This window comes from Vombatus ursinus, unplaced genomic scaffold (genome assembly GCF_900497805.2).
Source record: "Vombatus ursinus unplaced genomic scaffold, bare-nosed wombat genome assembly UNPS02001419.1, whole genome shotgun sequence".
NCBI classification, from domain to species: domain Eukaryota; kingdom Metazoa; phylum Chordata; class Mammalia; order Diprotodontia; family Vombatidae; genus Vombatus; species Vombatus ursinus.
The window spans coordinates 8122036-8138581 of NW_020941197.1; the positions used below are offsets into that span (position 1 = coordinate 8122036).

Consider the following 16546-nt stretch of genomic DNA (forward strand, 5'->3'; position numbering starts at 1 on the left):
TATCAGTAGAGGCAGAAATACACATGTACCATGGCCCCAAAAAAAGAATACATCACCAGGTCCCAACCACCAGACCAGGCTAAATGCTAGACCATCACCAGACTGGCCCTGGGCCAGAACAAAATCTGTTCCTTCTCTCCCTCTGAAAATCTGGGAGACCTCCATGCCCCAGACCATGGTTACATGGCCTGATCACGTAGCTGAGGCTTCACCAGGCCCTGATTACAAGGTGAAGGACACATTTGGGCCATCACTACATCCTGTCCGCCCAGTTATAATACCTTTACCAGGACGTAATCAGAGTGGTGAGATTCCACCAGGCCTAAATGATCAGGCCACGGATACCTGGGGACTGTATTATTGGTTTGAGGTTTCCAGGGGCCAAGGACATCAAGATTCAAGCTCAATGAGCCAGAGCAGTAAGTGTGAGGCAGCATCTGTCTCTAAAACACCAGCTGTAACAGTACTGTCCCTCTTAACAGAGTCCACACCTAGTCCTAGGTAGTTGGATAAGTCCTCATTAATAGCTAGTGATCATAGGTCCAGGGATCCATTTGGTCTTGACCAGCATATTAAAGATCCAATACATCCTCATAACTGGATCCCTCCATCAATCTTCTCTGAACAACCAGCTGAGTCTATTATTGGTCTAGACTTCCATGCATTGTTGGAACTGGACAATCAATCAACACATAAACTAAAACCTGATTCTCAGGTCCTATCTCAACCCAAGCCAAATGACCAGGCCGTATCTCCACCCATCCTGGACCACCAGTCTGAGCCTGCCCCAGATGACAAGGCCTGGGTCACACTTCCCTCTGACTCAGGCCTTTGGGGTAAGATGTCATTGAGGCCAGATGACCAAGTCTCACATCTGACTACCACTAACAAACTGGCTGAGGTTGAATCAAAGTCCATCACCACCCAGGACTTACCACCCATAGATCTGGAGGATCCAATTATACAGACTTCACCTCTATTCAACCCCAAAGAGAGTGTTACTCCTTCATCTGCTCCCAGTGACCAAAAGGATACTCCAACAGGCAATGGCTTCCACCAGGCAAAGGAGGCATTGACCTTTGAGGCTCAGTCTGGGCTCCAATATCAGAACCCGGTTGTACAGAACAAAGAAATCCCATGGCATCTGAAGTACATCAAACCACACACCATTGAGGGAGGCACATTGTCTGCTGAAACTGTAAATGCCATCATCAGTTCTATCCCTGAGAAGAAAATAAAAAGTGACATGTGTAAGCAGATTCTCTTGCAGCGGATGAAGGAAAGTCCCCCTAAGAGGCCTGGTCAACGTATGTCATTAAGATATACAGTCTGCTTAGAATGTGCCTCCTGGATCCCAAATGGCTGTCCTCGTGTTAAGGTAATGAACCATCTTTATGAAACAGTGTTGTTGGCCATACCTATGCCTCTGCTTCTGAAGAGATGGGTGTGAAATTTGTCCTCCGAGTGCCCCAGAAAAAACCCTTATCTTTTTTCAGTATGTTATTCCCTGAGTATGGGAATGTGTTGGCCATCACGCTGTTCATCAGATTCACCATTGTCCTCAGACACTGAGCCCTATGGATGCCCCAAAGTCACCTGGCTTCACCCTTCATCCTCATCCTCAGAGACTGAGCCCTGTCAACGTCCCCAAGTCACCTTGTTTGACTTGATTCTTGGTGAAGATTGGCAGCCATCAGAGAAAAAATCATCTAGACATCAACTGCCAGACATAGATGAGATGCTCACGGAAAGTAAAGATGATGCAAAGGAGAAGTTGAGGCTACTTGCAAAGGGTTTCAAATCTCTGCTTGAGAAATTTGAAAAGCAAATGAAAAATTGTTAACAATCTTTTTCCTTGAAAGTGATTGTCCCCTTGTGTGCCTTTGAAACCTATGTCTGACTTTGTGTCTCATTTATATTTTATGTAGTTAAACAGAGAGATATTGAGCCTGTCTTTCTATTCATGACATAGGCCACCAGGAGCTACTTCCTGGGCATGCAGAGGGATGGCACTCCATGTTCTCTCGGCTCCCTCTAATAACCATGTTCTAGCTTTCAGTTAGATTGCATTCAGACTGAAGAGAGCTACAGGGGACAGAAAAGCCATGCTCTCTACTTTCCTTTCCTCCTCCACCTTCCCTATAAGGTTCAATAAAGGGAACACCCCTCCCCCTCCAAGGTATCCATTCACTTCTTTATTATGACCCTTTCTTCCCCCAAACCCACTCATAATACTCATCATTCCATATTTTAGTATTTCATAAAATCCATGATATCATCACTGTTAGCATTTCCTCAAACAGCACAATTACAAATTGGTAAACTTTAATGGTGGCTGGTTCTCATTGCCTTCTATTTAGGTGAGAAAAACAACAACAATCCAAAACTGTCTTCTGGCTTAGAACTTTCTGGTGATGAAGCTCTCCAGACACTGAGGAGCTCTTCTCGACATACTCCACATCTCTGGGTAAATACTTAAAATCTTTCTAGCCTGGTATAGGTTCTGCCATATCGGACACAGTCTCTGAGAACCCCATGCTCATCTCTACTGTATAATGAAATAAAAGAGTTGGGCTTAGTGGAAGTGTTTTAAATGGGAAGTAGAAAATAGAGAGGAATCTTTATTGTTGTATGGATCCTTATTGATGAACCTTACTGGTTTCTCTCCAAAATGGTGATACAGCTACTTCCTTCTCAGACCTGGTACCATTAATTCTTATTACATAGAGAAAACCTGTCTACTTCATGAGATGCTACTTCCTATCTACCTGCAGACCATTAAAAGTTTAGTCTATAACTTCCTTTTAGGATTCTGAAGTCATCTGTAATTGATAGAGTACAACCTAAAAACAATTCTTTCTTACCAAACATGAAACACCTCTTAGCTACAGTGTCTAAATGGTTTTCTGAATGGTTTACAGGATGAAGCTAGAGGTTTTCAGATTTAAATGTGTCATTCCTCCTACTTCCTCATCCCCAGGAGAAATCCAGCCAAATAAGCAGCAGCTGGGAAAATATGGGAATCTTCAATGATTATGGTCCCAGAACACATAGAGGTTCTCTGCCATCTGGATCTTTGTTTCCCTAAGATATGTGAAATTTGTTTTCATGGACACTTACCCATCACAGAATAAGCAGTGGTGATTTCAAGATTTTGGCTGAGAGCAGGACCAAAACAAACCTACTCTTGAGCAGCTAGCAGAGTAGTAAAACTAGATGGGTGAGTAGGGAAGGAGGTGATTGTGACTCAGGCAGATGACAATCAGAGAACAGGTCTGTGCAGAGATGGGGGAAATTATTCATCCCCTGCCTCATATAACAGAGCTCCTTTAGTAAAAATGGCAATACCCTCTACATAAATTAATGCTTACCTTGTATGGTTTGCTCTGAATGGCTTTTATGTGAATTTGATTAAGGTGAATTTTACTTAAATGTCATTTTAAAAATATTTGTGTTGCGTTCTCTTGTATTTGTTCAAAGTCAGAAAGACATGTGAAATGCGACCTCAAATGAAGGATGTGACAGTTGTAGAGGGTAGGGACTTCTGGGAAAACCTTGAGTCTTCAAGGATCAAAGATGAGAATAGTAGGGATTTGGGGGCTGGAGAAGTAGCATCATCCTGGACTAAATTCGGTGTCCTGATTTACTTACTTTTTTGGTCTGTGTTTAGTTGTTTTGCTTTTCTAACTGATGACTTGAACTGTTCATGTTAAACAGATCTTAGAGATGGATTCCTGTGGCTAGAGATGCAATGGTTAAAGACCTAGCTAAGAACAGGGGTTCAAGTCCCACTTCTGGCACATACTGACTGTGTAACGTGTGCAAGTCATTTAACTTGACAATTCTCTAAGGCTATAAATTGCAGAAAAGGTATAAATCTGCACTGGTAGAATTGGCTTTCTCACTCAAGAGTTCCCTATACCAATGAAATCATGTGTATGTATAGATGTGTGTGTGTGTGTGTGTGTGTGTGTGTGTGTGTGTGTGTGCCTGTTCTCCACCATTAGGCCAAGAGAACAGCTCCACCATCATTGGTCTAGAGCCACAGCTGATCTTTTGTTGTTCTTGATAGAGGCTGCTTTCTGGCTATTTTCCATGGTTCTGTTCACTCAGTTCAGATCCCATTGCACATTTATAAAGCTAAGAGACATAACTACATCCTAACTACCAAGAGATTCAGAGGATTCTGAACCCTTCCCCAAGTCAAATAATGTCATTAGGCATGATTTTATTGAGTACTAATCACAGGGAATTGGTCTTATATCACCTTAAAATTAAGGTCACATTTTAATCATATCACATTCATCATGCCACCATGATAAAGTCAAAACTCACTGGATATTGTCCCCCATCCAACAGGATGAGTCAAATTTCCCCCATCATTGACCACTGTGCCAAAGCTACATTGAGTTCCAAGCCTTGAACTGAAGACCCTTTTCCCCTGAGCATAGGACCAATGTTTCATTGGGACTTGACCATCAACCATAACTCCACCAGAATTGGACTTCTGGTCAGAGATTGTACCTAGACCCAGCCTCCAGAATTAGTCTGCACCAAATCTCAAGTGAAGAAGAAAACATTCATTGAACTTAGACTATGGAATGAAATACCCAGTAAACTTCTGCCTCTAGGGATAAAACACCATTCCCTGCTTCCCACCTCCCTCAACTGAATAAATCTTAAAACATTGGGTTGAGGGCTTGTTAAGTTTTTCCCTCGGTCTTGTGCAATTTGAACCAGGAACTAAATTTGCTAACTAGAGGTCTGGTCCTAGATGACAATGGCCAGTTGGTACACAGAGATGACCTTGGATTCCTTATCTTTTTTTTTTTAGCCAAAGACAAGGTTTATCAAACATCCATCATATTGGACAGACTCTTAAGGAGTCTGAATGTTAGTGAGCTATTGGCTAGATTTTAAGAATCTGAGCAATGGTTGGATTATAAGAATCTAAGCACCTTAATGGAGACAGGATGGACCTTATATACAGAAAGACTGTTGGAGGGATCTAGGAGTGGCCAAGTAGTTTGGGATGTCTGAAGGAGGGGTCTAAGGAGGATCTGGATGGGAGTGGCCAGTAAACTGGAGTGAACAGAAGTCCTGGGACCTGGATCAAGTGGCTAAGGGAGAATGGAGCCTAGCTAGGATTAAGGGTGGGAAATGGCTGGGGGCAATAGGAAGGTAAGACAATGGAGGTGTAGGCTAGGTTAAGGGTAACAGAATTGGGAGACTGGGAGTAGCCACAGTGAAAGGCCAGTTGATGGGATTATAGTCTCAGGCAAAAGTCAGAGATTTGGCCATGTGGGAAAGTCCAAGGTTTTTCCTTTCTGGGGCCCAGATCCCAACCCCATCATTCCCCCCTCAAACAAATAGGACCCAAATTCTTTTGGGGTAAGGGGCGAAGGTCTCAGCTTCTGAAACTGCTTCCTGCTGGCAAGGGGCGTAGAGCTGTCCCTGCCTCGAGGGGGTCCCAAAGAGGAGGTTGACTGAAACTGAGCACAGGTTGCACCCAGGGAACAATGGGGGGACATTGGCTGGTACTCGCTGTTTGCCACCAACTGTAGGTGAGTGGCCTGTAGTCTGGAAGACACAAGTCTGACAGAAAAGACTGCAGGGCCCAGATATAAAGCAGGAACTAGATTTAGGGCCCAACTTTGAGAGGATAAAACATCCTTAGCTCTGTTTGGATTCCATGGTTTTCCACTCATGCAGTATCAAATCAGCCTCATAGCTAGACTCAGGAATAGCCAGGTAGGTAACATTCCCTTTCAAAGGAACATAATGGGGAAACTGAGCCAGGAGGATCCCACCTTAGACTGAGGCTAAAATTGTCCTCTCAGCTTTTCCCGATGCTGACTTCCCACCGGCATCACCTTCTCTGAGTAGCTTGTGGCATTTCTCTCAGATGGTGGATTATTGATTATTGATGGATTATGGCCCATCAGACAACTCAAAATAAAATCCTATGAGCTTTTGCCTCAAACAGCAAGTTTCACTAATCACAGTTTAGGAAAAACTTTTCCAGGATTTACATCTCAAATTTAAATTTGTCCTGGTATAAAAAGCCAATCATTAGAGATTTCTATATACTTGCAAATTCTCAGCAAGTCATAACCCAAACAAGCTTTTCAACTGGTTTACACATTAAAACAATAACCAACAATAGTCAAACTATTTTAGTGGTAACCAAATTATGAAAAGTTGCTTGACATAACTGTTACAAAAAGTTCACCAATTTAAAACTTGAAACAAATCCATTACCAATCAGGTGACTTCAGTTTTGTCAAAAGCGTTTCCAAATTACTTTACACAGAGAATCAATATCTCATCATTAACGGTTAAAACTAGGATTTTAAAAACAGCATGCTTACCCAAGTTTGGAGGCTAGCTTCATTACCTTGAGCAGGATGTGCTGAACCTGGGTGATGCTTCCAGGCAAAGGTTGCCCCAGGACCCAAGGCCATTGCCAGTGGGGCCCATACTGTAGCTGCTGCCCCTCCCCACTCCTTCCTTTCCCAGGTGGGGGAAGGTAGAATCAAAGGTGAGGGGTAAAGGATGAAACTCTCTTCTCCAGATATCCTTTTGATTTCTCTAGGGAAAGGAATGGGAGAAAAGAGTGACCAGGGTTGTAAGGAGGAGTTTCAAAACTCCTTAATGATCAATCACAAAACCTCTAGAATCTGCCAAGATATTTTTAGTTGTTCTAACTTTTCCCTGTAACCTCCATGAAGGAGGATTCAGAGGTATAGAGGGAAGAGAGTAAGTAAGCCTCAGGGAACCAAAAAGCAAAATATATGGAACACTTCAAGAATTTGCATGTCATCCTTGCACAGGGGCCATGCTAATCTCTGTATCATTCCAATTTTAGTATATGTGCTACTGAAGCAAGCACTCAGATTCCTTATCTAAAATGTAATCATAGGTGTCAGTCCTGCTGCATAGGTGTTTGAGGAAGCATCTCTAGTTTTCCTATGTTATGGTTCATAATTGTTTCAGAAGAAACTGTTTCTTGGAAGAGACTAATAATATTATCATTATTTTCTCAGTGGCTTTGTTTCTACTAAGGTCTAATTAGTTATTCTCTTAAGTCTCCAACAATTAGGGAAACTTAAAAGTTTCCAAGGCTACCGGGAAATGGGTTGATCCAGTGTCTTGATGTTGGGAAATATGTGGTACTCTGGTTTCTGTCCTTGTAGTTCTTGCTGACAAGAGTACTTTGGTATGAAGTTGAGCTATGCAATGTGGGATGACTGGGTGAGAAAAAAGGAGAAACGGTCAGGGAGATGGTTAGAAAATGATTAGGTAACCTAGAAATAGAGTTCTTTCTCTGTTTTTTGTTTTATGGCAATGTGGATATTTCCAGTTTCTTAAAGGGAGTGATGCAAAACTGTAATATGAAATTAAATTAATTTATGCTTGAATTAAGACACAAATGAACACATGAAAATTCTTTTGGAGAGAAGAGTGATGGGGCTTGGACCTGAGCCTGAAGGAGTGCTTTGTAGAATCAAACAATGTCAGACGTACCCTTTGGCAGCTTGTGGTTCCTGACGATTAGGAAGAGATGCTCTTCTTTAAGGAAGTACTACCTGAAAATTTAGTGATTTTTGTAATTCCACTTTTCATTTGCTGAGTTTAGGATTTGATTCTTGCTAAAAATGTCTGAAGGGTATTTTTATTCTTTACTTGATAATATCTTCAAGGAAATGAATCTATATTAGTCACTTTCTTTAGAGCAGGTTTTAATAAAAGTAAGGGCCAGGATCTGAGGAACTGGGGCAATATGCCATGTGGGTTGTGGTGTGGGTAGGGAAGGCCTATAGGGAAATGGCTAATTGCATAGATTTTTTTCACTTGTGTTGAGACTAGGGAATGGAAGTGAATAAGCATTTACACAGCACCTTTTATATGCCAGGCATTCTAAGTGCTCTTACAAATATTATCTCATTTGATCCTTGTAACAACTCTTCAGGGAAGATGCTCTTATGATCTCTATTTTACAGTTGAGGAAACTGAGGCAGACAAGTGAAGTGACTTGTCCAGGGTCACACAGCTAGTAAGTGTCTGAGGCCAGCTTTGAACTCAGGCCTTCCTGACTCCAGGTCTAATGCTCTATCCACTGAGCCGCCAACTACCTCTGATTGGTCCTGTGCTGTGTTAGAAAAGGCTTGGAAGGGGGACAACAAGAAATGGGTCTAGAAAGAAGTATATCAGATAGGGTAGGATGAGTTGCAAGAGCAGGCAGCCTTTGGCTGAAGCCCTTCTGTAGAAGGTTGCTTGGTCCTGAAGGTTCTTTGCATTTCTTTATTGACATATACCCTCAAGGACATCCTTTGGTAAATAAAAGAGAACACATGAAATATTTCAAAATGGTGAGAACTTTTGTTTTCAGTTAACTAAAAAAGATACCATGACACATCTCCTTATGAACCATTTGCAGGGAAGGGGGAGTTAGTTCTTGTCTATTTAGATGGACAATGGTTTCATCTAGATGAGATAAAGAATGCACATGGTGTTGTAGATCTGCCACTCCTATTTACTAGCCATGTGGCCTTGGCACACTATTGAACATCTCTGCATGTGTTTCCTAAATTTGGGTGTGGCGTCAGAAAGGCCTGAGTTCCAATCTAGCTCCAGAAACTAGAAGTGATCCTGGGCAAGTCATTTAACCTCTGTCTGCCTCAGTTTCCTCAATCATAAAATAGGGATAATAATACCTACTTCATAGGGCTGTTGTGAGGATCAAATGATATAATATTTGTAAAGCTTGTACTAACACAGTGCCTGGGACATAATAAATGTTTCATAAATGCCTTCCTTCCTTCTTTCCTTCCTTCCCTCCTTCTTTTTTTCTTTCCCTTCCTTCTGCTCTTCTCTTCCTTCCTTTCTTACTCCTCTTTCCCTTCTTCCTTCCTTCCTTTCCTCCTTTTCTTCCTTGCCTCCTTCCTTCCCTCCTTCTCTACTTTCCTCTTTCCTTCTACCTTCCCTCCCTTCCCTCACTCCCTCTTTTCTTTCCTTCTTTCTTTCTCTTTCTTTCTCTCCTCCTCTCCTTCCTTCATTCCTTCCTTCCTTTCTTCCTTCTCTTCCTTCCTTCCTTTCTTTCTCTTCCTTCCTTTTCTCCTTCCCTTCCTTCCTTCCCTTTCCTTCTTTCCTCCCCTTCCTTCCCTTCTTTTCTTCCCTCCCTTCCCTCCTTCCTTTCCTTCTCTTCCTTCCTTCCTCCCTTTCTTCCTCCCTTCCTCCCTCCCTTCCTCCCTCCTTTCCTCCTTCTCTCCCTTCCTCCCATCCTTCTTTTCCTCCTTCCTCCCTTCTCTTCCTTCCTCCCTTCTCTTCCTTCCTCCCTTCTCTTCCTTCCTTCCTTCTCTTCCTTCCTTCTTTCTCTTCCTTCCTTTTCTCCTTCCCTTCCTTCCTTCCCTTCCTTCCCTTCTTTTCTTCTCTTCCTTCCCTCCTTCCTTTCCTTCTCTTCCTTCCTTCCTTCCTTCCTCCCTTTCTTCCTTCCTTCCTTCCTTCCTTCTTTCCTTCCTTTTCTCTGCCCTACTCTAGTTGAACAACCTTATTCAAATCATTAAACTTTCTTCTACTTCTGTTTTCTTGTTATAAAAAAATGACAATAATATTCATGTTAACTTCCTTGCAGAGTTATTTACATGAAAAATACTTTCTAAAATGCAAAGTAACACCTTAAAAAAAAGTAAATGTGACATATTTCTGTATTTGTTAAATGGGAATAATAACAGGCTCCACACATGCCAGTTCTTATGTGGATCCACTGAGGCCCTCTATGGGGAAGTGCTCTGAAAGATGTAAGATGCTATGCAAATCCACCTTCAGTAAATGGTGTGACCTTGGCCAAGTCACTTAACTGCTCTGGGGCTCTGTTTTCTCATCAATAAAATGAAAAGCTTGGAACAGATGACCCGTAAGATTCCTTAGTGCTCTAAATCTACATTGCCTATGAAAACATAAACTATTGTAATTGTTAGATCCCTGACATCTCTCTTTCTTCTCCTTATTCAATAATCGCTTTTCCCACACATGCTGTATGTATAATATTTCTTTCCCAGCACTCCTATAGTTGCTTTTTTCTTTTTTTATGTATTTTTATTTTGTTAAACATTTTCTTTTTCTTTTTGCATTTATATAAAGCTTTATTTTTCTTTTTTTTTGGTAAATAGCATTTTATTTTTCCAATTACATGTAAAGATAGTTTTCAACATTCATTTTTTATAAGATTGTGAGTTTCAAATTCTTTCTCCCTGTCTCCCTCCTCTTCCCCCTCTCCAAGATGGCAAGTAATCTGATATAGGTTATACATGTGCAATTATGTTAAACATATTTCCACATTAATCATGTTGTGAAAGAAGAAACAGAACAAAAGGGGAAAGCCACAAAAAAAACCAAAAAAAGTAAAAATAGTATGCTTTGATCTATATTCAGACTCCATAGTTCTTTCTCTGGATGTGGATAGCATTTTCCATCAAGAATCTTTTGGAAATGTCTTGGATCATTGTATCGCTGAGAAGAGCGAAGTCTATTAAGGTGGGCCATCACACAATGTTGATGTTACTGTATACAATGTTCTCCTAGTTCTTCTCACTTCACTCAGCACCAATTTGTGTAAATCTTTCCAGGTTTTTCTGAAATCTGCCTGCTCATCATTTCTTATAGCACAATAGTATTCTATTACAATCATATAACATGACTCATTTAGTCATTCCCTAATTGATGGGCATTCTCTTAATTTCTAATTCTTTGCAACCACAAAAAAAGCTGCTATAAATATTTTTATACATGTAGGCCCTTTTCCTTTTTTTATGATCTCTTTGGGATACAGATCTGGTAGTAGTATTGCTGGATCAAAGGCTATGCACAGTTTGATTGCCCTTTGGGCATAGTTCCAAATTGCTCTCCAGAATGGTTGGGTCAGTTCACAACTACACCAACAATGCGTTAGTCTCCCAATTTTCCCCACATCTTCTCCAACATTTATCATTTTCCTTTTCTGTCATATTAATCAATCTGACAGGTCTGAAGTGGTACCTCAGAGTTGTTTTAATTTGCACTTCTCTAATCAATAGTGATTTAGAGCATTTTTTCCCCATGATTGTAGATAGTTTTAATTTCTTCATCTGAAAATTGTTCATATCCTTTGACCATTTATCAGTCGGGGAATGATGTGTATTCTTAGCAATTTGACTCAGTTTTCTATATAATTTTAGAAATGAGGACTTTATCAGAGACACTGACTGTAAAAATTGTTCCCCAGCTTTCTGCTTCCCTTCTAATCTTGGTTGCATTGCTTTTGTTTGTGCAAAACCTTTTCAATTTAATGTAATCAAAATTATCCATTTTGTATTTTATAATGTTCTGTATCTATTGTCTGGTCATACATTCTTCCATTCCTCATAGATTCAACTGGAAAACTATTTCTTTCTCTCCTAATTTGCTTATGGAATAAACCTTTATGTCTAAATCATGTCCCCATTTTGACCTTATCTTGGTATACAGTGTGAGATGTTAGTTTTTGCCACACTGTTTTTGAATTTTCCCAACAGTTTTTGTTAAAAAAATGATTTCTTATCCCAGAAACTGGAGTATTTGGGTTCATCAAACAGTAGATTACTATAGTCATTGACTATAGTAGTAGTCTCTTGCATACCTAACCTATTCCACTGATCCACCACTCTTTTTCTTAGTACCAAATAGTTTTGATAATTGCTGCTTTATAATACAATTTTAGATCTGTATGGTTAGGCCACCTTCCCTTGCATTTCTTTTCATTAATTCCCTTGATATTCTGGACCTTTTGTTCTTCCAGATGAATCTTGTTATTATGTTTTCTAGCTCTATAAAATAATTTTTGGTAGTTTGATTGCTATGCTACTGAATAAGTTAATTAATATAGGTAGAATTATCATTTTTATTGTATTAGCTCAGCTTACCCACAAGCATCTGATATTTTTCTAATTATTTAGAACTGACTTTATTTGTGTGAAAAGTGTTTTGTAATTGTGTTCATATAGTTCCTGGGTTTGTCTTGGCAAGTAGACTCCCAAATATTTTATGTTATTTACAGTTACTTTAAATGGAATTTATTTTTCTATCTCTTACTGCTGGGTTTTGTTAGTAATACATAGAAATGCCAATGATTTTTGTGGGTTTATTCCAATTATATTTTTTAAGGAGTTGTTTTCTTCAGTCAGTTTTTGTGCTTCCTCTTCCAAGTTGTTGATTCTTTTTTCAAAATTCTCTTGCATAATTCTCGTTTTTTTCCCCATTTTTTCTTCTACCTCTCTTACTTGATTTTTAAAATCCTTTTTGAGCTCTTCCTAGAAGGTTTTTTGGGTTTGAGACCAATTCATATTCCCCTTTGAGATTTTGCATGTAGGCATTGTGACATTGTTGTCCTCTTCTGAGTTTGTATTTTGATTTTCCCTGTCACCATGGTAGCTTTCTATGATCAGGGCTCTTTTTTGGTTTTTGCTCATTTTTAAAAGTTGGCTGTTTCTGGGGTACAGGGGGCACTGCCCCAAGCTTCTTGCACTGGAGACCAGGGGCCTGATCACTGGCTTTCTGCTCTGGGGCCTCTGGGACTGGTGGTTTGTCCACTGCACCAGGGTGGTCTAGCCTAGTCAAGTCTGTTTTGCCCTGGGTTCTGTGGCTGGAAGTTTGCCTGCTGCACTGGGGCTGGAGACATTACAGCTGGCCTGCTGTGCCACTAGCATGCTGAGCCAGAACTGTGGGGCCTTGGGTGCTGATCTGTGCTGTGGCTAAGAGTCTCTTACTGGCTTGGCTTGTGCTGAGTGTACTTCCCTTTAACCCAAGTGAGACAGACCTTTCCTGAAATCTTTCTAAGTTATCTTGGACTGGAAAATTGTTTTACTCTGTCTTTTTGTGGATTCTGTTGCTCCAGAATCTTTTAGAGGCTTGATTTTATGTTGTTTCTAAGGGAAACTGGGAAGAGCTTAGGTACTTCCTGGCATCTTGGTTCTGCCCTGCCCTCCTCTCCAACCCAGGCCCAGTTGCATTTTTCAGTAACAGCCTTGGCCCCAAAACTTTCTGTTACTATGCCAAATTGGTACTGATATCATATCTAGATGACATTGGATAGTGGGACAAGAGTACTTGTCTAAGGCTAAACAAATGCCTTTCCTGATCCACCAGGCCAGACTTACCCAGTGATGGCCTCATCTTTGCAGCAGAACCATACCTATGCCCACCCCCCCCTGCTGAAACATCCTGCCACAACTGCGCAGTTAGCCCTAACCTATCTGAATACCACTAAATCATCTCCATATTGTAACACCTAATACCCCATCAATTCCTTAGCTTCACCTTTACCTGCCTCTAATGATGACATCACCACTAACCATCAGTCCAGGGCAATGGTGATAGTATCATTAAAGTTCAAATGTTGGACTAGAGGAAACTCATTTTTCATCATCTCTGGATCATTGGTTTAAGGTCATTTTTCTAAGTACAGCTAAATTATCTCCATATCATAAACATATCATCCATATTATGGGATAGCAGATAAAGTGCCAGGCCTGGAGTCAAGAAGACTTATCTTCCTGAGTTCAAATCTGGCCTCAGATACTTACTTACTAGCTTAGTTGTGTGACCCTGGTCAAGTCACTTAACCCTGTTTGCCTCAGTTTCCTCATCTGCAAAAGGAGCTGGAGAAGGAAATGGCAAACCACTCCAGGATTTGTGCCAAGAAAACCCCAAATGGGGTTACAAAGAGTCAAACACGACTGAAATGACTGCACGACACACCAACATCCTGCCAATCCCTCCATATTGCCCTTATCTACTTCTAACTTTAGGTCAGTGGCAAATTACATTCCTTTAACCTCTAAACATAGGTTTACAAATCCACTAACCCCCAGCCACTAGGTGGAGGTTGAGGCAGGCTCTTATGTCCTTTCCAAGAGGAAAGCTTGATTGTAGAATGACAGCTGAAAGGACTAGAGAGATATCTAGTTCATGCCTCCCATTTTATAGATAAGAAAAATGAAGCCCAGAGAGATTGTGACTTGCCCAAGCTGACCCAAGTGGTAGAATCTTAACTCAGGACCTGTAGCTACAAATTCAGTACTCCAAGTTCATCACTCTTTCACTCTTTCTTCCACCGTAATGAGAGACATGAATGAGAACTCAGAGGTCCTCTGTTTGAATCCCAGCTCTGCCTGTAAAATGAAGGGGTTGCTTCCATATCTAGAGCTGTTACTCTGTCCCTCCCCGTGACCATCTGGCCATACCTCTGCTAGATACTCTCCGGTCCGTTGTTCCATCCTTCCTTTGGTTTGGCTGAATCTAATGTGAACCTGCCGGGAGCTAAGCCTTGACTATTGCAAGAGATTCCTCAAGCTTCTCCCCTCTCCAATTCTCCTTCACGCAGCTGGCAAGGTGATTTTCTTAAAAGGTGGGTCTGAACATGTTACCTACTCAATAAACTCTATGATCAAATATCGCATCATTTTTATCTCATTGTATATAAGGTGAATTTTAGTGTATGTAAGGTAGATTTTAGTGTGTATAAGGTGGATTTTTGTTATTCTTTTTTAGATAATAATTCCCAGGCTCCTGGCCTATAAACAGTTTTTACTATGCTTGCATATCATTGTATAACCTTGCAAAATATAAACATTTGTGCTTAAAGTGATAAATATGTACTGCGCGTGTGCTATCCTGAATCATTATATTGCTGAAGGTAATGTGAACTTATGAAGCTTCCCCTTGGCAAAATGCCTCCTTTGTCTGTTACTCTATAAATCAAGTGGGCAACTGGCTAAGGAGTGTGGGTGTCTTTCCTCACTTCTTCTTGCTGGGTGAGGCTTGGAGTAATAAACTGGCACGAATCTCGTCTGTTGCTCCATCGTCTTTCTTTGCTTTGGCTGAATCTAATGTGAACCTGCTAGGAGCTGAGCTCCTGCAATACTCTCATCCTTTGTTTAATTTCTATTTTTATATTTTATAATGTCCATAATTATTAGTATAGTAGTACATGTAAATAATTAATAAACAAGTATATATATAACCATTGGGGCTATGCCCTAAAATTTTTTTTATTTATTGATGAGATAAAAGATCCATGTTTGGAGACCATTGGCCTAGTTGAAGCTTTTTTCAAGACCTAGGCAATGAAGCATAATTGAAATTGATTGTTAGGGCATTTCTGTCTGGGTCTAGGGGCTCAGTTGCATTATCACTTTCTTTCAAGGCTATGGCATCGAAAAAAGACATTTGATCTTGATCATTCAAGAGTTCAGAGATAGCATGCCCTGATCTCTGTTTATGCAAAAGAGTTTCACGTTTTCAATGGCATGACCACAAGTCAGGGGCCCAGGCTACACCTTAATCATTTCTTAAATTCAATAAAAGGGCCATAACCATGTGAAACCATAGGTGAAATGTTCTATAAATCTTACAATATTTTAGAAATATCAAGTATTATTATTTTACAACACAGGGCTATATATTTTTAATTATATGTTAGATTCCTCAGACACTTACTCAGATTATTGCCTGAAATAATTTGCTCGGGGGTTTTTTCTTATGACCATAACTGAACTCCTTGGAGAGAAGGGAAATAGAGCTCATGAGAAGGGGGTAGGGGATGGGGGATGGGGGATGGCTATAACTAGCCCTTTTATGTTCTTTGAGGCCAGGAAGTTGGGGGTGGGGAAGAAGCCCTGTATGAGAGAAGCCAGATTTTTATGGCCCTGGGAAATCCTGAGTAGGGTCCAAACAATCCATAGAGATTATTATTAGAGAGAGTTCCCCCACATTGAATTCATTTGGGCTATCAGAAATCAGGCTCTGACATAGATTATAATGGTTAGATTTTTATTAACAACTTGCCTTCTTATTTATTTGCTAAAAACGTATATTTTGGCACCTTTGGCACCTCCCAGTCTGTCTCAGTTAAATTCATCTTAATTAAAAGACCAGAAAGCAAGACTAGAGTGGCTTAGCCTTATATAATTCTCCACGCTGATTGTCTTTTTTCTTTTCATTCTTTTTTTCCCTTCTGGTTCCTCCCTTGACTTTATTTAGTACTCTGACCATTTCCCCTTTGGCCTTCCAGGTAGTTCCCACCTTTCTTTATGACCCCAAGCTCCCTCCCTGTCCTTCCTTTGCCTAGTCCAATCCCATCACTTCTTCCTCCACATCCACAATTCCGTTCTCAGTTAGGGTTTGAGAAACTGAAACTAGTTCAGGTCTTCTTAGCTCTTGTACTCTGATCAAACCTGGGGATATTGGTAAGATGAGGACTGCAGATTGTATATAAGAGGAGGGATATCTGTACCACTGAAGAAGACTCCTGGGAAGCTTGCTCACCTCTTAGTTGTACCTTTCAGTCTTTGTATTTTAGAATAGAATTTGCAAAGTTTAAACCCTCTGTTCAAAAGGGAAGGTAGTAGTGAATCAGATGGTGTTCTGAAAAAACTGCCCCAGGTGTGGACTTCTGCTCTGACAAGATGCCTTCCTGCCGCAGCTGCAACCTTAGACAAGCGGTGGTAATCATTGGTATACCCATAACTTC

The 16546-nt window shown here is 40.7% G+C and overlaps 1 protein-coding gene and 1 non-coding gene across 2 annotated transcripts in view; one reads left to right on the plus strand and one right to left on the minus strand.

Moving 5' to 3' along the window:
* The first annotated feature begins 1519 nt into the window (after nucleotides 1–1519).
* The window catches only part of ADGRG7 (adhesion G protein-coupled receptor G7), a 98164-nt gene continuing 83137 nt past the window's right edge, over nucleotides 1520–16546 (plus strand). The window contains exon 1 of the mRNA XM_027866521.1: nucleotides 1520–1751. Coding sequence (XP_027722322.1) covers nucleotides 1520–1751 — 232 coding nt within the window. The remainder of the gene's footprint in view (nucleotides 1752–16546) is intronic.
* Nucleotides 6789–6892, minus strand: LOC114047872. The gene has a single exon (XR_003569682.1). It is a non-coding gene; the product is annotated as a U6 spliceosomal RNA (small nuclear RNA).